We start from the raw sequence: 24,242 nt of genomic DNA, 5'->3' as shown, positions 1-24,242 counted from the left end.
CTCTGACAGGAAATGATAAAGTAGTGATGGTTGGGGGTGTGGAGGGGTGGGTTATTGGATCTTGGGGAAAGTAACTGTTTTTGAGTCTAGTAGTCCTGGCATGGATGTAATGTAGTCTCCTTCTTGCTGGGAGTGGGACAAACAGTCCATGAGCAGGTTGAAGACCTTAATCTTCAAAATAAAGCCAAGGAGTCTGCTACATCCACAAGGGAGAAGGTACTGGTCTAAATCCGTGTTCAACCTTTGACAGAGGTGGGGGAGTTGCCAACTGAGACACAACTGAGCATCAGACATACTCTCAGCACTACATCAACGGCAGAGAATAGAAGCCCCGATACTCACCAACCCGAATACCCGAGCAGTCCACATAGTCCACAGACGTCCACTTCAAATGCGTCACTGGAGATCATTAACCTTTCCAGCAGCATCATGCTGGCACCATAGCCGATCAGACAATCCCGCTCCATCTCACCTAGACGCAAACCTCCATCACGAGAGCGTCCTTCTGTCGGCTGCCTGCCGGGAAGGTTCACACATTGTCAGGCTCAGCTCTAAACGTGGATTCAACTTGCACAGTATTGAATTATGAAAACTGTAACCCATTTATCAATCAGCTCCAGCATCACCCTGTATGATCCCAGCAACAGAGGAAAATGATTAAACCTGGCTTGATTAGTGTGCATTGACCAATCCCATGCCTCCACTCTTATCGAGTAACTGAAACGTGTACAAGTGAGAAGCACAGACACACTGGGCTGCAGTATTCCACAGCCACAAGAGATTCTGCAGATGCTGGAAATCCAGAGCAACACACACAAAAAGCCGGAGGAACTCAGCAGGTCAGGCAGCATCTATGGAAATGAATAAACAGTCAACGTTTCAGGCCGAGACCCTTCTTCAGGACTGAGAAGGAACAGGAAGGTGGGAGAAAGGAATGGTACAAGCAAGAAGGTATTAAGTGAAGCCAGGTGGGTGGGGAAAGGAGGTTGGGAGGGAGTGCCATGATGAGGCCACTCTCAAGTTGGAGGAGCAACACCTGATAGCATGAATATTGATTTCTTCAACTTCTGGTAATTTCTTCCTCTCCCCCCTTCTTCATTTCCTCACTCTAGACCCCCTCTTACAGCTTCTCCTCACCTGCCTATCACCTCCCTCTTGGTGCCTCTCCTCCTTCCCTTTCTCCCGTGGTTCAAGGATATTGGTGTTTCCATACCAGGCTGGGATGCAGCCAGTCAACATACTCTCCATCACACAGACATAGAAGTGTGTCAAAATTTTAGATGTCATGCTGAACCTTCGCAAAGTTCATAAGGAAGTAGAGGCACTGTTGTGCTTTCTTTGTAATTGCACTTACGTGCTGGGCCCAGGGCAAGCCTTTGGAAATGATAACACCGAGGAATTTAAAGCTACTGACCCTCTCCACCTCTGATCCCCCGATGAGGACCGGCTCATGGGCCCCTGATTTCATTCTCCTGAAGTCAATAATCAGCTCCTTGGTCTTACTGATGTTGAGTAAGAGGTTGTTGTGGCATCACTCAGCCAGATTTTCAATCTCCTTCCTATATGTGATTTGTCATCACCTTTGATTTCGCCCATGACAGTGGTGTCGCTGGCAAACTTAAATAAGGCATTGGAGCTGTGCTTAGCCTCACAGTCATAAGTGTAAAGTGAGTAGAGCAGGGGACTAAGCACACAGTCCTGTGATGCATCTGTGCTGACGGAGATTGTGGAGGAAATCAAGATAGGCAAGATGGTGCCTTGTAACGATGCTCCTTTGCTCGACATCTCCTGGATAAATCGTGGAACTATATATTTCACTTCATTTATGTCTTTTACATTTGTTTTCCATCTTGGATGTGATTCTGGAACTGCTGGAGCCTGTGATTTGCTGCTTGGAAATTGTTTGGATAGCGTGCTGGAACTTCATGGTGGGCAGGCTGCAAGCTGGGCCGATTAAAGCTTCCAATATTTGCTGATTAAAGTGAAGAGGGAGATTGAAACATGGAGCCGAATGTAGAAGCTTGGAGATAGTTTCGGTGCTTCAGTGATCTGCAGACTCCAAGTAGATTCCCAGAGTCAGAGACAGTGAGCGTGAACACTGAGAAATGGGGTGCAAGTTGCTTGACTCCATTTTGCTGATTAAAAGGAGGAGGATTGAAGCATGGAGTGTGGTGAGCGCCAGCTGCCCATCATTTTGATGGCTCTGCTTTTGAGAGGGAAGGGTCAGTCGCTGGGCCCGGTAAATGTTGCCCAGCCTTTCTGCGTTTTGGACATGGACTTGCACTATAGACTTCATTCAGTCATATAGATTTTTGATATATTATATGCTTTTCGCCCACTCTTTCTTCTTTTTTTGTGTGGGGAGGGGATTTGGGGGTCAACGTGCCTGCTCTGTTTTGTTAATATTTTTATGTGGAGAAGAGGAAATTTGGGGTTAAGGAGCCTGTTCTGTTTTTATTCTTTTTTGTGTGGGAGGGGGATTTGGGGATTGATGTGCCTGTTCCATTTTGTGCAGGAGGAGGGATTTGATGGTTAAGGTGCCTGTTCCGTTTCTGTTTGGTCTTTTGTCTGGGATGTGGTTTGGGGGTTAAGGTGCCTGTTCCGTTTTTGTTTTAGTTGTGCGGTGGGGGGGATTTTTTGGGGGTTGATGATCCTGCTGCCTTTCTTTTCTTCCTTGGTTTCATAGCTACCCACAGAAGACAAATTTCAAGTTGTATACTTTGATAATAAATTAACCTTTGAACCTTTTGAGATGTTGTTGCCGCTCCAAAATGTCTGGAGGTCTGCAAGTGAGGAATTAGAGGATCCAGCTGCACAAGGAAGTATTGAGGCCAAGGTCTTGAGCTCATTGATTAGTTTTGAGGGGATGATAGTATTAAATGCTGAGCTGTAATTGATAAAGAGCATCCTGATGTATGCATCTTTGCTGTTCAAGTATTCCAGAATTTAGTGAAGAGCCAATGAAATGGATTTGCCATAGACCATTTGTACTGGTAGGCAAATTGGAATGGATCCAAGTTGCTTCTCAGGCAGCAGTTGATATATTTCATCACCAATCTCTCATAACACTTCATCACTGTGGATGTAAGTGCTACTGGACAATAGTCATTGAGACTGGTTACCATGTTCTTCTTAGACATTGGTATAATTGAAGCCTGCTTGAAGCAGGTGGGTACGTCAGACTGCCGAAGTGAGTCGTTAAAGAACCAGCTGATGAGCAGAGGTCTTTAGTACCCCATCTGGGCCAGAAGGATGTTCTCATATTGGCCTCAGACACATGGATAAACCAGAAGACTATTGGAACAATGTTCTGTGGATGGATGAGTCCAAAATGGAACTTCTTGGCTTAAATGAGAAGCATTATGTTTGGCAAAAAGCAAACATTGCATTCCAGCAGAAGAACCTTATCCCATCTGTGAAACATGGTAGTGGCAGTGTCATGGCTTGGGCCTGCTTTGCTGGCTCGGGACCAGGACGGCTTGTCATCATTGGTGCAAGTATGAATTCTGAATTGTACCAGTAAATTCTATAGGAAAATGTTGGGGTATCTATCCGTGAACTGAAGCTCAAGAGAAAATGGGTCATGCAGCAAGACAACACAGCAAAGATAAGAACAAGTGCTTCACCTGCCCCTATATACACCCCCCACCTCACAACTATTCAGGGCTCCAAACAGTCCTTCCAGGTGAAGCAACACTCAGCTGTGAGTCTGTTGGGGTCATATACTGTGTCTGGTGCTCCCTGTGTGACACTTTGCTGAGCACCTACATTCCGTCCGCCAGAAAAAGCGTGATTTCCCAGTGGCTGCATATTTTAATTTTCCCTTGCATTCAGGTGCAATATGTCACTTTTGTGCAGGTCATACCTCCCCCAGAAGAGATCCTAATGATCCAAGAACCTGAAGCCCTGCCCCCTGCACCAGCTTCTTAGTCACACATTTATCTGCCAAATCAGCCTGTTTCTAGCCTCACTGGCACATGTCCTAAGTAGCAATCCAGAAGTTACTACCCTAGAGGTCCTGCTTTTCAGATTTCTGCCTAGCTCTCTAAATTCTCTCTTCAGGACCTCTGCTTTTCCTTCCTATGTCATTGGTACCAACATATACCAAGACATCTGGCTGCTCTCCTTCCCCCTCCAAAATGTTATGTACGTGATCCGAGATGTCCCTGACCCTGGCACCTGGGAGGCAACACACCATCCGGGTGCCCTGTTCATGGCCACAGAACCTCCTGTCTGTTCCTATGACTATTGAGTCCCCTATCACTACCACCCCCCTCTTCTCCCCCTTTCCCTCTGCACCAGCTTTTCAGCACCCACCCATCAGTTCTCAGAATCTTGTGTCTCATTAAGATCACCTTTCATTCCTCAACACTTAAGAGAGGCTGGGCAGGTTGGAACTTTATTTCCTGGAGTGCATGAGACCGAGTGGCGACCTTATAGAGGTGTGTAAAACCACGAGTGGCACAGATAAGGTGAATGCACAGTCTCTTCCTCAGGGATGTGGGATCAAGAACCAGAGGGCACAGGTTTAAAGCAAGAGGAAGAGTTACAGTTGGAACCTGAGGGGCAACTTTTTCAGCCAAAGGGAGGTTGATATATGGTATGAGCTGCCTCACTTGGATTACTTATTCATTTATTATAGATCGTAGTAATCTTTAATGTATTGCAATGTACTACTGCTGTAAAACAATGAATTTCACAACAACGTCAGTGATAATTACAGCTATGTAGGACCCTGGTCAGAACCCACTTGGAGTACTGTGCTCAGTTCTGGTTACCTCACTACAGACAGACAGACATACTTTATTGATCCCGAGGGAAATTGGGTTTCATTACAGCTGTACCAACCAAGAATAGTGTAGAAATACAGCAATATAAAACCATAAAAAATTAAATAATAATAAGTTAATCATGCCAAGTGGAAATAAGTCCAGGGCCAGCCTATTGGCTCAGGGTGTCTGACACTCCAAGGGAGGAGTTGTAAAGTTTGATGGCCACAGGCAGGAATGACTTCCTATGACGCTCAGTGTTACATCTCGGTGGAATGAGTCTCTGGCTGAATGTACTCCTGTGCCTAACCAGTACATTATGGTTACAGGAAGGATGTGGAAGCCATAGAAAGGGTGCAGAGGAGATTTACAAAGATATTGCCTGGATTGGGGAGCATGCCTTATGAGAATAGGTTGAGTGAACTCAGCCTTTTCTCCTTGGAGCAGTGGCAGAGGATGAGATGTGACCTGATAGAGGTGTATAAGGTGATGAAAGACATTGATCTTGTGGATAGTCAGAGGCTTTTTCCCAGGAGTGAAATTGGTAACACAAGAGGACACAGGTTTAAGGTGCTGGGGAGTAGGTACAGAGGAGATGTCCGGGGTAAGTTTTTTACTCAGAGAGTGGTGAGTGCATGGAATGGGCTGCTGGGAACAGTGGTGGAGGCAGATATGATAGGGTCTTTTAAGAGACTCCTGGATAGGTACATGGAACAGAAAAATAGAGGGCTATGGGTAACCCTAGGTAATTTCTAAAGTAAGTACATGTTTGGCACAACATTGTGGGTTGAAGGGCCTGTATTGTGCTGTAGGTTTTCTATGTTTCTTTCATAAACCTGAGGAAATGGCTATTAATATTGTTATATTAAGAATATTTAAAAGACACTTGGGCAGGAACATAGAACATAGACTAGTACAGTACAGCAGTAAGTGCTTCAGCCCACAATGTTATACTATTCCAATTAAATTAGTAAGCAAGTGGCCAACTAAACCAATCCCTCTGCCTTACACAATGTCCTTATCCTTCCATTTTCTGCACATTCATCTGCCCATCTAAACATTTCTGCAACACACACAAAATGCTGGAGGAACTCAGCAGACTAGGCAGCATCTATGGAGATGGGTACAGTCAATGCTTTGGGCTGAGGCTCTTTGGCGGGACTGGAGTAAAAGATGAGGAGTCAGAGTAAGAAAGTGGGGTGAGGGTTAGAAGAAGCACAAGGTGATGGGTGAAACAAGGAGTTGGGTGAGGGGTGAAGTAAAGAGCTGGGAAGTTGACTGGTGAAAGAGATACAGGGCTGGAGAAAGAGGAATCTGATAGGACAGGGCAGAAGGCCATGGAAGACAGAAAGGTGGGGGGGGGGGGGGGGTGGGGAGGAGCACCTAAGGGAGGTGATGGGAACAGATACCTGAACAGGAAAGGTAGAGTGATAAACAGATAAATCACACTGGCTTAGATGGAATCTTGGTTTGCATGGACCAGATGGGCCAAAGGGCCTGTTCCTGTGCTCCGTGACTGCTCGACCTTACCCTTTTCCCCGGGAATCAGTGCTGGGAGCCTGCAATAGCCTTGATGTAACTCCACCCCTCCTTCAATACAGAGACTGAATGGTCACACAGAATCTCATATCTGGTCTCACGGGCGCCCTGTAAAGTGGGATCAAACCTTTCCTACTTTCATACTCCATACCTTGTCTCATAAAATCTAATATTTCATGACCCTTCCAAACTTAGCACTGGATTGGGATTGCAACATTCTGTGCTTCCATATACCAATGGCAGATAAATGTGGGACAGATCAGTCAAGATATATCTCACTAATGTTTGAACAGGCTGGAGGAACTCAGCAGCTCAGGCAGCATCAATGGACGGAAAGAGACAGTCGACATTTTGGTTCGATATCCTTCATCGGGATTCAGTACAGCCCATTTCACATCACATTGTAGTTGGTTACTTCTGGTTAAATTCTCAGATTACAGAGGTAACAAAATGAAGCTGTGTGAAAGATTTGACATCCAGTGAAGGGTTGTACAGCCCACATCACACTAACACAGACAATCCACTATCGATGTAAATCCGAGTCCTGCGCTTCCACAATTCTCACCTTACACAATCAAATAATCCAACCAGCATCCGATCAAACGGACGCCTCAGAATCATAGCAAAATACCAGCTGTGAAAGGAGGAGGGTTGGGCATGGGGCTAGCAAGTCCTTCTCCTAACAACTCAGAGCCACAGAAACATCATCAGAAGCTCCAAAGATGATTGGGGGGGGGCGGGGTGGTGGTGTGAGGGAGAGAGAAGGGGAAGGAGAGGGAAGGACGGAGGGGAAGGGAGGGAGAGGGAGGAGAGAGATGGAGGGAGAAAGGGAGGAAGAGAGTAAGAAGAGGAAGAGAGAGGGTGGGAGAGAGAGAGGAGGAATCATCATAGGAAAACATAATTATCGTAACAGTGAATGAAGTAAAAGTAACCAGAGTGGTAACGACTCACCGGGTGAGAACAGCCCGAGGACCTCGGGCTCGAGCGTGCATCTTGTCGAGGACCATGTGCTTCAGCTTCTGGTAATACACAGGACCAAAGTAGATGTACGCTTCCAAAGGCTCTCTGCAAGGGAAAATAGACCAAGCGTGAGTGTGCTCATCTGCCCCTGTGAGGGAAAAGAGTGGCAAGTTCAAAAACTTTCTTTAAAGGCATGCCACCAGCTGTGTGTCATTTGAAGTTTGAGGAGGTTTGGTCTATCAGCTCCATCATAGGTAACAGCTTCCCCAGCAATCAGGACATCTTCAAAAGACGGCATCCATCATTCAGGAGCCCCATCACCCAGGACGTGCCCTCTTCTCATTGCTACCATCATGGAGGAGGTACAGGAGCCTGAAGACACACACTCAATGCTTTAGGAACAGTTTCTTTCTTTTTGCCATCAGATTTCTGAAAGGACGATGAACCCATGAACACTACCTCAGTACTTTCACTCTTTTTGCACTACTTTATAATATTTCTGATTGTAATTTATAGTATATTTTATGTATTGCACAGTACTGCTGCCACAAAACAACAAATGTCATGATACATGTCAGTGATAATAAACCTGATTCTATCTCCCTATAATTCAAGCCCTCCAGTCCTGGTCACATCCTCATGCATCTTTTCTGCACCTTTCTATTCACATCCTTTCAACTGTGTGGTGGCCAGAACTGCTCACATTATTCCAGGTGTGGTCTCACCAATGATCTATACATCCTGTCTGATGGAAGCAACCATTTAGTGTGCATTCTTCACCTGCTCAGGGAACTATGTTCTTGTACTCCTGGGTCTCTCTGTCCTACAGCACTCCCCGGGGCCCTGCTTTTCACTGTGTAAATTCTGCCCTGTTCAACTTCGTAAAGTGCATCACTTCACACACGTCCAAGTTAAATAAGACATAGGAGCAGAATTAGGCCATTCAGTCCATAAGTCTGTTCCGCCATTCCATCATGGCTGATCCCGGGTCCCTCTCAACCTCATACCCCTGCCTTCTCCACCATTTCCTTTGACGCCTTGACTGATTGGGAAATGATCAACTTCCGCCATTACAGTCTGTGGCATAGCATTCCACAGATTTACTGCTCTCTGGCTAAAAAAAAAATTCCTCACTTCTGTGCTAAAAGGTCACCCCTCAAATTTGAGGCTATGCCCTTTAGATCTAATGCCCCCACCATAGGAAACATTCTCTCCACATCCACCCTTTCTAGTCCTTTCAACATTCGGTAGGTTTCAATGAGATCCCCACACATTCTTCTAAATTCCAGTGAGTACAGGCCAAAGCTGCCAAAAGCTCCTACGTTAACCCCTTCATTCCCAGAATAATTCTCGTGAACCTCCTCTCGACTCTCTCCAATGACAACACATCCTTTCTGGGATAAGGGGCCCAAAACTGTTGACAACACTCCACGTGTGGCCTGACTAATGTCTTATAAAGGTTGTCTGGTACTTCTTGGCTCATGTACCCAGCTGAAATAGATGCTGTTCTTCACTGTCTGTGATACCATCTATTTTAGTATCATTAGCACACTTACTAATCACGCCACCTACACTCTCAACCAAGTCATCAATACAGATAACAATCAGTGGTGGATCCAGCACCAGTTCCTCCATTATCACAATCTGACTCCTACCAACAAGCCAATTTTGTACCCACTTGGCCAGCTCACCCCACATCCCACATGAACTCACCCTCTGGACCAGAATACCATATGGGACCTCCTCTCTGAGGTATCCTAAATGCACCTCAGAAATATTTAAAAAAAATTATTTAGAGCTACAACACAAGACAGGCCCTTCTGGCCCACTGAGCCACGCTGCCCAACAATCCACCCATTTAATCCTCGCCTAATCACAGGACAATTTACAACAGCCAATTAACCTACTAATCGGTATGTTTTGGACTCTGGGAGAAAACCCACGTGCACATGGATAAACGTACAAACATTCTTACAGAGGATGTCAGAATTGACATCCACACTCTGATGCCCTGAACTGTAAAGGCATTGTTTTATCCACTACGCTACCATGGAACCCCATTTGAATTCAGGGTTCTGGACCTCTAGTCTGGTAATTTAACTGACTCCCTTTTCCTATTCCTAGCCCAGTCTATTCTGGGTGATCAGGGTTCTCTGCTGTCACATCCCCGTAACACACTTTGTGCTTCCCATTTGTTTAAGACCGTAAGACACAGAAGCAGAGTTAGGCCATTCAGCTGACGAGTTTACTCCACTGTCCCATCACGGCTGATTTATTATCCCTCTCAACTCCATTCTTCTCCCCACAACCTTTGATGCCCTGACTAATCAAGAGCTTTTCAACCTCTGCTTTAAATATAATCAATTTTCCTTCTCACTAAGGGAATTCACCCCTTTTCCTATTCCTACCCTAGTCGATTCAGGATTCACTGTCGCCACTACAGTGTGCCCCCTCTGTGCCACACTTCATCCTTCCCACTAGTTAGTGCCTCCCTGACAGCTGGCAGTGTGATAATACTCATGCACTCAGATCAAACACTGCAGAATTCTGAGCAACCCTTTCAATCACCACTTAATCATCACAGCTTGAGGGAAAGCAACACAGAAAGCAGGAGTCTATTCAGTCCATCGAGCTTGTTCAGCACTTCCACATAACTTTTGGTATCAGACTCCCCATAGCCCTTGAAGGCTTTTGTGTGTACCCCATCCATTGATTAAACCCCACATCTGTCATACCCAGTGATTCCGGAGGTGACATAATCCTTGCCCAGATAGTTGTAGCCGTAACGAATCAGATCCTCACACACATCCTTCACTTTGCTCCCTCCGAAAGCAGTACCATAATGGAACCTGCCATCAAGGACGCCGGCTTTGCCTGCCAGCAACTCAATCAACTTCCCGACCTGTGGGTGCAAGCAGACATCAGGTCAAACCAACAAACCGTGTGCATCTGTAACTGCTACCTCAGTTTTCACCCGTGTTTTCACAACCGTCCAACAACAGGCCAGTAACCTGCTAAGGACTGTTCTCCTAGAGCCAGTTCTCTCTGGAGTTACTGCTTACCCTGAGACCAGGCCCATTTCTACTACTTGAGCACAGCTACCCTATTCAGGAGTTAGCTGCTGTACTTGAGCAAACACGGAGACAAAAAGACAAAGGAGCAGAATTAGGCCATTTGACCCATCGAGTTTGCTCCAGCATTTCATCATGGCTGATTTATTATTCCTCTCAATCCTCTTCTCCTGTCTTCTCCCTGTAATCTTTGACACCTTTACTAATTGAGAACCAATCAACTTCCACTTTAAGTATACTTAGTATCTGCAGCTGTCTGCAGCAATGAATTCCACAGATTCACCACCTTTGGCTAAAGAAATTTCTCCTCATCTCTGTTCTAAATGGATGTCCTTCTATTCAGAGGCTGTGCCCTCTGGTCTTAGGCTCCCCCACTATAGGAAACATCCACTCTCTCTATGCCTTTCAATATTCCATAGGTTTCAATGAGATCCTCCCTCATTTTTCTAAACTCTTGTGCGTATAGGCCTAGGGCCATCAAACACTTCCCATACGTCAATCCTTTCAATCCTGGGATCATTCTCGTGAATCTCCTCTGGACTGTCTCCAAAGCCAGCACTTCTTTTCTTAGATGAGGGGTCCAAACCTCTCACAATACTCCTAAGTGAAAGTTTCCCCAGAAATAAACAGGAGTACGGATGGAAAATTTGTGCTCACTAATGAATCCAACTTGAACTGACTCTAACTGATCTGAGATGGGAGCTTACTGGCAAGGCCAGAATATTGCACATTCCAGGTTGTCTTTGAAACCCAGCACCACATCAGGGACAGGACGGGATTTAACCCATATTTATTACCGGGTTAACTTAACTTGCTTATCCACCTTTCAAGGTTCGGAAAACAACTTTATCACCCATGCTGTAGGATATCCCCAGATCTCAGCTGATCTAGACCTATCTTTATAATTAGTGGATCTTCATTGGTTTGGTCACAGAGTCGTAGAGCACTACAGCATAGAACAGGCCCTTCAACTGGTCTAGTCCACGCTGTACTGTTGTGCTTAGTCCCATCAAGCCAAACCTGGACCATAGTCCTCCATACCCCTCCCATCGACAGCCTAATCTTAACTTCACTTAAACGTTGCAAATGAACCCACATCCAGCTTGCTTCACACTCTCACCGCCCTCTGAGTGAAGTTCCCCTTTCACCCTTAATCTATGACCTCTAGTTCTATATCACCCAATTTCCTTGCATTTACCCTATCAATATCCCTCAGAATTTTGTATACCTCTATAAAATACCCCTCTTCTCCCACACTCCTGGGAATAAAGTCTTAACCTATTCAACCTTTCCTTATAACTCAAGTCCCAGCAACATGCTTGTTAGTTTATTTTTTCTGTGCTCTTTCAATGCAAACTTTTTTTTCTTAAGTAAGATTTGCCTGACGTTCTCATTGCTAGGCAGTGCCACAGAAATACTCTGTTCTCCGCCCCCTGCATTCTCCTGAGTTGGATCACTAAGATTGTGTCCGTCTGCAGTAAATCACCACGCCAAAGAAAAGGCCAGTCCAGACTCACCGTCATTCGTGAGGGGTAACCATGAGGGTTCATGATGATATCAGGGCAGATTCCACTGTCACAGAACGGCATGTCTTCCTGAGGTACAATTAAGCCACAGACACCTACAGAGAGGGAGATGTTTGGAAAAACTGTTCTAGTAATCGTGTAATTACTTGCAAATTCAACATGCATCACAATTCTGAAAGGTCACCAATATTCATCAAAATATTTATAAACCACAGTAGGTATTAGGATATTCTTGCTTCATAATGTAGAGTCACAGATTAATGTGTCAAAGGACTGTTGACCTAGGTGGTGAGGGCCCTTAATGATGGACCATTGATGCGATTATGGCTACATGTACTGAGATCCACTGAAAAGCTTGTCTCACATGCTGTTCATACAGATCAGACCATTATACAGTGAACTGAGGTAGAACAAAGTAAAATAATAACAATTCAGTATAAAAGTTACTGAAAAAGTGCAGTGCAGTAATGATAAAGTGCAAGATCATAACAAGGTAGATTGTGAGGCCAAGACTCCAACTTATCGAACAACATGTTCTTTGAGCGTCTGTTAACAGCAGGGTAGGTGTCTTTGAGTCTGGTGGTATATATTCAGGTTTTTGTATCATCTACCTGACGGGGGAGGGGGAGAAGAGAGAATGTCCAAGGTGGGTGATGTCTTTGATTATGTTGGCAGCTTTACAGAGGCAGTGAAGGGCATCCATGGAGGGAGGCTAGTTTCGGTGATGCATCCAGACAGGATGCTTCCTATGGTGCATCGATAAGAATTGGTAAGATATGCAGGTTATTTTTAAGCTGACACCAGAATCTGTCCTGGGTTCCCAGGACAAACTCTAATCTCATTGCTACCCCAGGGAAGTGGTACAGGAGCCAGAAGACACACATTCGATGTTTTAGGAACAGCTTCTTCCCTTTACTGTACCATCAAATAACTGAATGGACAATATAGAAACTTACGAACACTACCTCACTATTTTTGCATAACTTATTTAATTATTATTTAATATTATTGTAATTTACAGTATCTTTTATGTATTGCACTGTACTGCTGTTGCAAAACAACAAGTATCATGACATAAGTCAGTGATATTAAACCTGATTCTGAATAATAAACCAATACCAGAATCTGTAGTTGGTAATCACAGCAGGTGACACCTCAAGCTCCCAATTAACAAACTAACAGTGTCAGGAAAATCAGGGTGGACCAGTCAGTGTCAGTTTGGCCATTAGTAGCAAATCCTGAGAACTAGCCTGAGAAATACAGAACAGAAGCTTCCAGAATAAAGGTTTCACAACTTCGCAACATCTGAGGAAACACAATCTTTACCAGACTGCTGTGCAGCTTGAAGCAAGCAAGGGCACAGGGGGAATCCTCAGTCAGGTTACCAGCAAGTCTTGTACAGGGAAGAGTGGAATGGTTCAATCACAGGTCAAGCCTGCAGTGTGGCAGGAAGGCATAATGTCCCACTAACCTCAGACCATAAGACATAAGAGCAGAATTAGGCCATTCAGCCCACTGAGTCTGCTCCACCATTCAATCATGACTGATTTATTATTCCTGTCAGTCCCATCCACCTGCCTTCTCCCCGTAATCTCTGACACCCTTACTAATCAAGAACTTATCAAGCTCCACCTTAAGTATACACAATGACATATTCTCCACAACTGCCAGTGACAATGAATTCCACAGATTCACTTCCCTCTGGCTAAAGAAATTTCTCCTCATCTCTGTCCTAAACGGATATCCTCCTAATCTGAGGCTGTGCCCTCTGGTCCTAAACTCCCCTAGTATAGGAAATATCCTCTCTCATACAGGAGCAGAATTAGGCCATTTGGCCCATTCCATCATGGCTGATTTATTAACCCTCTCAACCCCATTTTCCTGCCCTCTCCCTGTAACCTTTGATGCCCTGACTAATCAAGAACTTTCCAACCTCTGCTTTAAATAACCTTAACTCTAACATGCATGTAAGTCCTTATGCACAGGATTGGGGGCTGCTTAACGGATTACAGACAAGATTGAAGAGTTTGCAAACTTTGAATTTTGCTGCAACAGGTGAATAATGATCTTTTAGGAAAACCTCAGCCAGACTTGTGATATGATTTAATAATCAAAACGGTAAACGAGCAGGAGAGTGTGGAAAGTGCAGACTGCCTGGGCCACAGAGGGACAGTGTGTTGTTTGTTTTGTGTGAAAGGGAATGATAAAAGATGCATGAAATTGACACAAAAAGGCCGGAGAAGAGAAAGAACCAGGGGTACTCCGTCAGAGGCAGCTCATAGCCTTTGGTGAGCTGAATAACAATGGGTCCCACAGATCCAACACAGCTGTGGGTTTCATTAAATGAAGAGACTGGTGGACTAGAGTAAATAATTAACCAATTGTCATCCAGTGAAAGTGCTGACAGGGCTAACCATATCCAAGGCCTTTTACTAACATTTTCTTCACATTTAATTGCACATTTATATATTGCCTTTGTGGACTGTACACATGGCCTGCATTAAAACAAACCTAGTAAAACTGCTAAATCAGATCACAGCTTTCTGAATCAGAATCAGGTTTAATATCACTGCCATATGTCGTGAAGTTTGTTGTTTTGTGGCAGCAGTACATTGCAATAATAAAAACTATAAATTACCATAAGTATATTTCTATACATATAAAATTAAATTAAATAAGTAATGCAAAAAGAGAGGGAAAAATTACTGAGGTAATGTACATGTGTTCATGCCCATTCAGAAGTCTGATGGTGGAGGAGACGAAGCTTTTCTTGAAATTTTGAGAATGGGTCTTCAGGTTCCTCCTCTCCGATGGTAACAATGAGAAGGGGGCATATAACTCAGAGAAATGTAGGTACAATTTACTCAAACCTTACCACACTCACACAAAAAGAAGCTGAGAACGGGGCTGGGGCCAGGTTCTCAGTTTGAATCACAGTGTAGATTAAATTCAGAGTTCACTTTAAACCACCTTGCTTCTCGTGGATAATTTTGTTCAAGACCAGTTGTATTTTGCCACTACATGCAACAGCATTCGTTAAAGAGAGTGAATGCTAATTAATATATTAGAAAGATTAAAAATACTCCCGGGAGCTGCTATTATTAAACAATTAGTACAGTCTTGAGATGCTGCAAATGGGAAAACGGGTTAAGGGCCCCTTTGCAATAACAGTTTGCATTCACTGCTTCACTCCTGGATTTGTTGCGGGAGGCAATTATGGGCCATAAAATGGTAATGCAACTGTTTTGCATACTTAATTAGGAGGTCAGAAGGTTACCGGTTCAGGTCTTGTATCTGAAAACATACACTGCGGGACATTTTGCAAGGCTCTCTGCCTTTCGCATTTCGTGGCTTAAGCAGAATGAACAAATATTCAAGAGACTTCTTTTTACAAAACGACCACAATGAGCGAACTTTTCCAATAGGTTTATACTCCATTGTGCACACGTACTAATTTCAAAAGTTTAATTTTAAACTGAGGGATCTATCCAGAATAAAACATTTCAAGATAACTTATTTCAGTATTGAATGGCTAGCCAGAGACTATGTTCTGGGGCTAAAATGGCTAATACAGGGGGGCATAACTTTAAGGAGATTGTAGGAGAGTATAGTGGGTATGTCAGAGGGGGGTTTCTTTACACAGAAGGGGGCTGTGTGCTTAGTCCCTGCTCTACTCGCTTTATATTTATGACTGTGAGGCTAAGCCCAGCTCCAATGCCATTTTTAAGTTTGCTGATGACAGCACTGTCACTGGCTGAATCAAAGGTGGTGACGTATCAGCAAATAGGAGGGAGATTGAAAATCTGGCTGAGTGTAGCCACAACAACCTCTTACTCAATGTAAGCAAGACCAAGGAGTAATTATTGACCTCAGCAGGAGGAAACTGGAGGTTCATGATCCAGTGCTCATCAGGGGATCAGAGGCGGAGGGGGTCAGCAATTCCTCGATGTTACCATCTGTCCTGGGTCCAGCACACAAGTGCCATTATGAAGTAACAAAGGCAATGCCACTACTTCCTTGCAAGTTTGTGAAGATTCAACATGTCATCTAAACTTTGACAAACTTCTACAGATATGTTGTGGAAAGTATATTGACTGGTATGGAAGCACCAAAGCCCTTGAATAGAAAATCCTACAAAAAGTATTAGATACAGCCCAGACAATCATGGGTAGAGCTCTTCCCACCACTGAACACATCTACACAGAGGGCTATTGCAGAAAAGCAGAATTCATCATTCAGCACCACTGCTATCCAGGCCATGCCTTCTTTTCTGCCATCAGGAAGGAGGTACAGGAGTCTCAGGACCCAAACCACCAAGTTCAGGAACAGTTAGTACCGCTCAACCATCAGGCTCTGGAACGAGAGGGGATAACTTCACTCATTCCAACACTGAATTGATTCCATAATCTATGGATTCAATTTGAAGGACCTTTCATCTTTTTTCTCGATAGTTATTGCTTATGTATTTATGATTATTATTTAGTTTTTTCTTTTGTATTTGCATGGAGTGTTAGCTTTTGCATATGGGTTGTCTGTCCATGTCATTGCTGGCAGTTTTTAATTGATAAATGAGCTGTGTTTAAAAGCAGGGTGAGCCACAGTAACCAAACTACATCCTTCTCTCACCTCAGAGGTGGACAAAACCACACTAAACTGCCTATTAATGGTACGATTCGGACATGGTGACTGGATTTGGAAAAGCACCCAGTGTAGTTACTTTGGAAACTAGAGTGGTGGCAGACCAGGTTCTAAACTGCACCTAGGTTTTACAATAACAGTGGATATTGTGCACTCAGTGGCCACTTTATTAGGTACACCAGTACACCTGCTTGTTAATGCAGCCAATAAGGTGGCAGCAACTCAATTCATAAAAGCATGTAGGTATGGTCAAGATGTTCAGTTGTCATTCATACCAAGCATCAGAATGGTGAAGAAATATGATCTAAGTGACTTTGACTGTGAACTGATTGTTGGTGTCAGATGGGATGTTTGAGTATCTCAGAAACTCCCAATTTTCTGGGGTTTTCATGCACAACAGTCTCTAAAGTTTACAGAGACTGGTGTGAAAAACAGAAAAAAAAAACCACCCAGTAAGTGGCTATTCTGTGGGTGGAATGTGGGTTATATGATAGAGGTCAGAAGAAAATGGCTAGGCTGGTTCAAGCTGACAGGAAGGTGACAGTAACTCAAATAACCACACATTACAACAGTAGTGTGCAGAACAGCATCTCTGAATGCACAACACGAACCCTGAAGTGGGTGAGCTAGAGCAGCAGAAGACCACAAACATACACTCAGTAGCCACTTTATCAGGTACAGGAGGCACATAATAAAGTGGACACTGAGTGTATTTCATTCTCCCTTTCCAACGGGGCAGGAGAAGGCCATTCAGCCGTGAGATACTGCTTTCTTCAACCAGATTGACCTCGTCTTAACTTCAACCACCCAGCTTTGCTCTGCACCCCTTAACACCCCATCAAAGTTGATAAATCCCAAACCAACACAAAAAAATCTTGAGTAGACAGCTTGAAGATGGAGTTAGAGCAGAATCTAGCCAATCATGAATGTGCAGGGAGGGAACTGAGTAGTGGGCTAAAGACGCAGCTTGTGCAGTATCAATGTTTAGAATAATTGTGTTGGAGGGATTCCTGCCTGTCTTTAATGATTGCAGGAAGTCAAGGATCCAGTTGCAGAGGGAGGTGCTGAGTTCTACAATCCAGAGTTTGCTTGGAATTATAGTATTGAAGGTTGAGCTGTACGTAATCAATAAATGATAGTCTCACATAGGTGTTTTCACTGTCAAGATACTGCAGAGATTAATGCAGCACCAGGGAGATGGTGCTTTCTCTAACTTGAAGATATTAAAAGCCTGAAGGCACATACCATCATGCTCAAGGACAGATCCACTTTTGCAGTTTAAGACTATTGAATGGTTGCTGAGTACAATTAGATAAACTCATGATGTCACAAACTATCATGTCATGGCTACAGCATCTTATTATTAATCTGTACTGTACTTTCTCTGAAACTGTTAACACTTTATTCTGGATTCTGCTGTTTCCTTTCAGTGCAATGATCTGTATGAACAGTTCCCTGACAAGCTTGTCGCTCTACCTCTGTACATGTGACAATACAAATCAACTTAGCAAGTTATACACACAAAATGCTGGAGGAACTCAGCACGAATGTTTTGGGGGTGAGACCCTTCTTCAGGACTGATGAAGAGTCTCAGCATTGTGTGTATATTACTTTGATTTTCAGCATGGGCAGATTTTCTCTTGTTTGCAATTTACCAAGTTACAAGATACAAAATCAGAAAGTGGACATACTGTATTCAGACCTCACAACTATTTTTAAGTTTTATTATCTCATTTTTTAAATTCAGGAGATATTGAAGTAGAATTTTTTGAGTTAATCCACAAAACATTGTGCATCATGTCAAATCAAAAGAAAAATTACAAAACCTGTTACTAAAAATTAAAAATCAAAGTTGTGAGGCTGAAGAAGTATTCACCCCTTTTGTAATTACTATGCTAACTTTCCTCGGGTGCAATATATATTACCTTACCAACCTACCCAATTTGTCAATGTAGAAAATTGGAGGATCACCTGTTTTCAATGAATTCATAAGAATAAATACTCCTTTTCTCTGTAAGGTCCAATAGTATGGTAGACTTTCAACAGACCAAACCAAAATGAAGACAAAAAGCATTCAAGGCAAGTCAGGACAATTATAATAGAGAAGCACAAATCTGGGGAAGACCATCTCAAAGACACTGAACATACCTTGGAGCTCAGTGCAGCCCAATGAGAAAAAGTTGAAAAAATATGAAACCATAGTCACACTGCCTGGAACAGGCCATCCTTCTAAACTTACTTGCTGGAAGAGATGGTACTTGTAGGAGAGGCTACAGTCACTCTGGGTGAGCTGCAATTGGAGATGACGCTTATGGTTCGACAATCTCAAAGCCCTTGCACAAAAAGGGTATTTATGGAAGAGTGACCAGAAAGAAACCCTGGCCCAAAAAAAGTCATACCCTTGCCTGTAAAGACTTTGTTAAGCATTACTTGGAAGATACTGTAAGGATGTGGAAGAAGGCCTTGTGCTCGGATGAGACTAAAGTGGAACTTTTTGGCTTCAATTCTAAGCGGTGCGTGTAGCAGAAATCTAATACTGCACATTAGCAAATAACACCATCAATTAATGTATTTGAGTGGCCCAGTCAGAGTCCTGACCTTAACCCAATCGAATATCTCTGGCAAGACCTCATCATTGCTGTCCATTGCTACTCCCCAACTAACTTGGCACAGCTTGAGCAATTTTGCAAGAAGGAATAGACAAGTCTTGCTCTATCATATTGTGCAAAACTAAAAGAGACATCCAAAAAGAATACTGCTGTAATAGCTGCGAGTGGTGGTTCAACTAAATTCTGAGCAAAGGGGAGGATGAACTGCTGACATTACAGTTTTTGAAATTTTAGTTTTCCATGCTTTACAATTTTCCCTGTGTTTTGGGCTTTACTATGAAAAAAAGGAATGTGTGATTCACAAATAAAAGTTCTCAGTTAAATTGATCGAAATCCCTGGTTGTAATACTCATTTATGTGAACAAAGGGTTGGGGACTGAATGCTTTTACAAGGCACTGTATTCCAGTTTACCTTTTTGTCCGTGTCGACTGCTGAATTTGTCACCAATCTCAGGACGCCTCGTTTGCCTCAAGAGAATTTTAATTAAGAATGCATCTTCGGAGTTTGAAGAAATCATCACCTTCTCAATATATGAGTCCGTTGCTCCTTTGTAACTGTCAATGTAAGTGACAACAATATTAGAGTCTTGGAGAAATACAACATGGGTACAGGCCCTTCGGTCAACCATGGTGATCAGCCAGCTAGTCCCAATTTCCTGTGCTTGGCACTTATCCCTTGAAGCCCATCTTCTCTATGTACCTATCTATTAGCAATCTCACAGTATGCTGCATTGGTAATCTGAGCAGAACACAGTCAGAAATCTAGGTTTAGGCAGCCCTAGACCATCAGTATAACCTAGGATTAGACAGTCCAAAAGCGCTGGTAATCTCAGGAGCAGGCAGCCTGGTACTGCTGGTAACCTCAGGAATAGCTAAAACCAATTTAGGAGCAATAGGCCATTGGCCGCTCAAGGCTGCTTCACTATGTAATGAGATCCCCACTCCATCTTGCCTGCTGTAACCTTTCAACCATTTACTTGTCAAAATTTATCTAGCTAAACATTTAAAGACTTGTTTTCCACCTTCTTTTGAGGAAGAACCATGACCCTCATAAATACTTCCACCTCATCTCTCTCTAAATTGGACAACTCTTAACTTCCAAGATTCAAGATTCAAAAACTTTATTGTCATTCTAACCATACATCAGCTCTGCAGGGCAGAATGAGACAGCGTTTCCCAGGAGCAGTGCAATCATAACATAACAAACGCAACACTAAATAATAAACATAACAATAAATAGTAAAAACACAACAGCCACATGTCAGTTAAAAACAAGTTATAAGTGTCCAGTGCAAGTTAAAAGTGTCCAAAGCAGAGTCAGGTAGAGCAGCTATTTAGCAGTCTGACTGCCTGTGGGAGGAAGCTGTTTAGTAGCCTTGTGGTTTTAGTTTTGATGCTCCTGCAACGTTTACCTGATGGCAGAAGAACAAACAGTTCATGGAGAGGGTGTGAGGGGTCTTTAATGATGTACCGTGTCTTCTGGAGGCATCGACTCTGAAAAAGGTCTTGGACAGAAGGTAGGGAGACCCCAATAACCTTCTCTGCTCCCCTAACCACCCTCTGCAAGGCTTTTTTGTTGGCAGCACTGCAGCTGGAGTACCAGGTTGTGATGCAAAAGTTCAGCACACTCTCAACCACTCCTCTGTAGAATGTAGCTAAGATGTTAGTGGGGAGTGATGCTTGTTTAAGCTTCCTCAAAAAGTGCAATCTCTGCTGGGCTCATTTCACAATCCCAGTGGTGTTCCTGGACCAGGTGAGATTGTCCGAGATCTGCACCCTAAGGAACTTGATGTTTTCCACTCTCTCCACTGTGGAACCGCTGATGTTGAGGGGTGTGTGCTCAGGCTGAGACCGTCTGAAATCAACGATCATCTCCTCGGTTTTGGTGACATTAAGCATCGTTGTTGTCACTGCACCAGCTCTCTAGGAGTTTGACCTCCTCCCTGTACATTGTTTCATCATTTTTGCTGATGAGCCCCACCACTGTGGTATCATCAGCAAATTTAATGATCAGGTTCTCCTTGAATCTGGCTGCACAGTCATGTGTTAGCAGTGTAAACAGCAATGGGCTAAGCACACACCCTCAACATCACCCCTTTTGTCAAGAAAGCACAGCAGCACCTCCACTTCCTGAGGAGATTGAAGTGAGCAAGGCTCCCCACACCCCCATTCTAACCAATTTTTACAGGAGCACCATCAAGTATTCAGACCAGCTTGTATGGGAATTGCAAGCCATCTGACCACAGGACACTAGAACTGCGAGAACTGCTGAGAGGATCATCGGGGTCTCTCTTCCATCCATTAGAGGATGCTGTGTATGCGGGTCCCTCTGCACTGTCAGTGATCCCTTCCATTGTCCAACTATTTCTTTGACCCTCCTACCATCAAGCAGGAGATACCACAGCATGAGCACAAGAACAGCTTCTTCCCCCAGACTGAGACTCCTGAGCTCCCTGCCATCACCCAGGTCTCATCACATATCAAACGCCAGCAGGATTATACTGTTTATTGTTTAACTTGTGTCATAAATGCATCTTATTATTTGTTAATTTATTTGTAGTAATATTACTTTATATGTTGTGAGTTATATGTACTGTGTTGTGCACCTTGGTCCAGAGAAACATTGTTTCCTTTGGTGGTATACATGTATACCATTGAATGACAATGAACTTGAACTTTTAAAGCAACCCCTGCCTTTAGATACACCTGCAAGGGAAATATCCTCTCTATATCTAACCTCTGTAAATTCTTCAGAATTTATGGTTATTGGTAGCAATAAAAAGTGTGAATCTTAGCAATAAATTTGATCATCTGGCCTTACAAATCAAACCAGAGATAAAGAATTTATGTGTTATTATTGAGCTAATTTTCAAATCACATATTAACCATATTATTAAGTCTGTATTCTTTAACTTAAGGAACATTGGAAGAGTTTGATTTCTTATGTTGTAGAAAAATTGATTCATGCTTTAGCTATTAGACCACTGTAATGCACTCTTTTCAGCATTGCATAAGATAGATACAAATCAGCTGCATGCAGCAGCAAGAATCTCAACCAAAGAAAGAAAATTTGAGCACATTTCACTGGTTTTGCCATCATTACACTGGCTACCTGTCTCCTTTAGGAACAACTTTTAAATACTCTTCATTGTATATAAGGCTCTGAAAAATCTAGCTCCTTTGTATATTTTGGAGTATCTATTTCCTTACATTGTAATTTTAGATCTGCAAATACTGGTTGGCTTTATGTATCTAGAGGCAAGCATATAAGAACTGACGATGTATCCTTTTGCTCATGCACCAAAAATCTAGAATACTTTACCCAATGATATATGCCAGGCTGGTTTGGTACTTCAAAACACTTCTAAAAACCTACTTTTTAAATTTGGCCTACTTATAGGATTGTCTAATGCCTGATTATGATAGATAGATAGATGGATAGATAGATAGATACTTTATTCATCCCCATGGGGAAATTCAACTTTTTTCCAATGTCCCATACACTTGTTGTAGCAAAACTAATTACATACAATACTTAACTCAGTAAAAAATATGATATGCATCTAAATCACTATCTCAAAAAGCATTAATAATAGCTTTTAAAAAGTTCTTAAGTCCTGGCGGTAGAATTGTAAAGCCTAATGGCATTGGGGAGTATTGACCTCTTCATCCTGTCTGAGGAGCATTGCATCGATAGTAACCTGTCGCTGAAACTGCTTCTCTGTCTCTGGATGGTGCTATGTAGAGGATGTTCAGAGTTATCCAAAATTGACCGTAGCCTACTCAGCGCCCTTCGCTCAGCTACCGATGTTAAACTCTCCAGTACTTTGCCCACGACAGAGCCCGCCTTCCTTACCAGCTTATTAAGACGTGAGGCGTCCCTCTTCTTAATGCTTCCTCCCCAACACGCCACCACAAAGAAGAGGGCGCTCTCCACAACTGACCTATAGAACATCTTCAGCATCTCACTACAGACATTGAATGACGCCAACCTTCTAAGGAAGTACAGTCGACTCTGTGCCTTCCTGCACAAGGCATCTGTGTTGGCAGTCCAGTCTAGCTTCTCGTCTAACTGTACTCCCAGATACTTGTAGGTCTTAACCTGCTCCACACATTCTCCATTAATGATCACTGGCTCCATATGAGGCCTAGATCTCCTAAAGTCCACCACCATCTCCTTGGTCTTGGTGATATTGAGACGCAGTAATGTTGTAATGTTGATTACATTTCCATAATTTGGTATATTCAATTGCATTTTATAATGTTTATCTTTACTTATGATTTTTAATTTTGCCTCGTAGTTTTATGACTATATTAATTTATCTTTACAATTTACGTAAAACATTTTGAGCCTGCTTTAATATTATTATTCAAATCCTAGATGCTTCAATCAAATCCCCACTCATTTTCTAAACTCCAGCAAAACAAACTCAGTTGGTTCAAATGTAACTGCTTCCAGCTGGATTCCAGAATGATCCCAAACGAGGTTACAGTTTTAGAATAAGGGGTGAGACAGATGAGGAGGAACTCTTCCTCCAGAGGGTTGCTCTCCGGAACTCTCTCCCAAGAGGTCTCAGTCTTTTGCTTCAAGAACACCAGTTTCCTCAGTCTAAACATTTTGTTGAAAGCCCTCATTTCCAGAACCATTCCAATAAATCTCCATTGCATCTTATCTAAGACCGTCACATTTCCCGAAGTACTGTCACCAGAACTGCATGTAACATTCTAGGTGTGGCTCAGAACAACTGCCCTGCATTCCTGCCTGTATTGCTGAACTCTGAAATCATGTGGCTTTGCTATGTCCTGCCACCTTCAAAGCTGGATGTTTGGATGAACTATCATATTTTCCTATTTTCTTCAAGTTCATAATGCCATTCTTCCCCCCCACCCTCGCCCGCCATCACAATTTTGAATGGTCAATGAACACAAACTCTTTATTCCTTTTCTTGTGCATTATTTAAGGCATTAAGTGAATGAATCTGCTTGCTCCTGGAATTAGCTCTAAACTCATAACACAGAATAGAAATGAACATCAGGACAAGATTCAAAACCAGTTACTTACCCAAGTCATCACCTGCATCCATTAACCCCCCCCCCCCCCCCCACCACCACTCCATACACATCACCTTG

General features: G+C 43.2%; 1 protein-coding gene across 2 annotated transcripts in view; it reads right to left on the bottom strand.

The window, feature by feature from the left end:
- Nucleotides 1–24,242, bottom strand: part of polr3b (polymerase (RNA) III (DNA directed) polypeptide B) — a 148,541-nt gene that overhangs the window by 5,447 nt on the left and 118,852 nt on the right. For both annotated transcript variants that reach the window (XM_073059794.1, XM_073059795.1), the window contains 5 exons: nucleotides 19,525–19,667; nucleotides 11,857–11,960; nucleotides 10,004–10,170; nucleotides 7,260–7,373; nucleotides 343–516 (listed from right to left, as the gene is read on the bottom strand). In XM_073059794.1, the coding sequence (XP_072915895.1) occupies nucleotides 343–516; nucleotides 7,260–7,373; nucleotides 10,004–10,170; nucleotides 11,857–11,960; nucleotides 19,525–19,667 (702 nt within the window). The remainder of the gene's footprint in view (nucleotides 1–342; nucleotides 517–7,259; nucleotides 7,374–10,003; nucleotides 10,171–11,856; nucleotides 11,961–19,524; nucleotides 19,668–24,242) is intronic.

This window comes from Hemitrygon akajei, chromosome 10 (genome assembly GCF_048418815.1).
Source record: "Hemitrygon akajei chromosome 10, sHemAka1.3, whole genome shotgun sequence".
Lineage (NCBI taxonomy): Eukaryota > Metazoa > Chordata > Chondrichthyes > Myliobatiformes > Dasyatidae > Hemitrygon > Hemitrygon akajei.
This window is presented reverse-complemented; position numbering and strand designations above follow the sequence as displayed.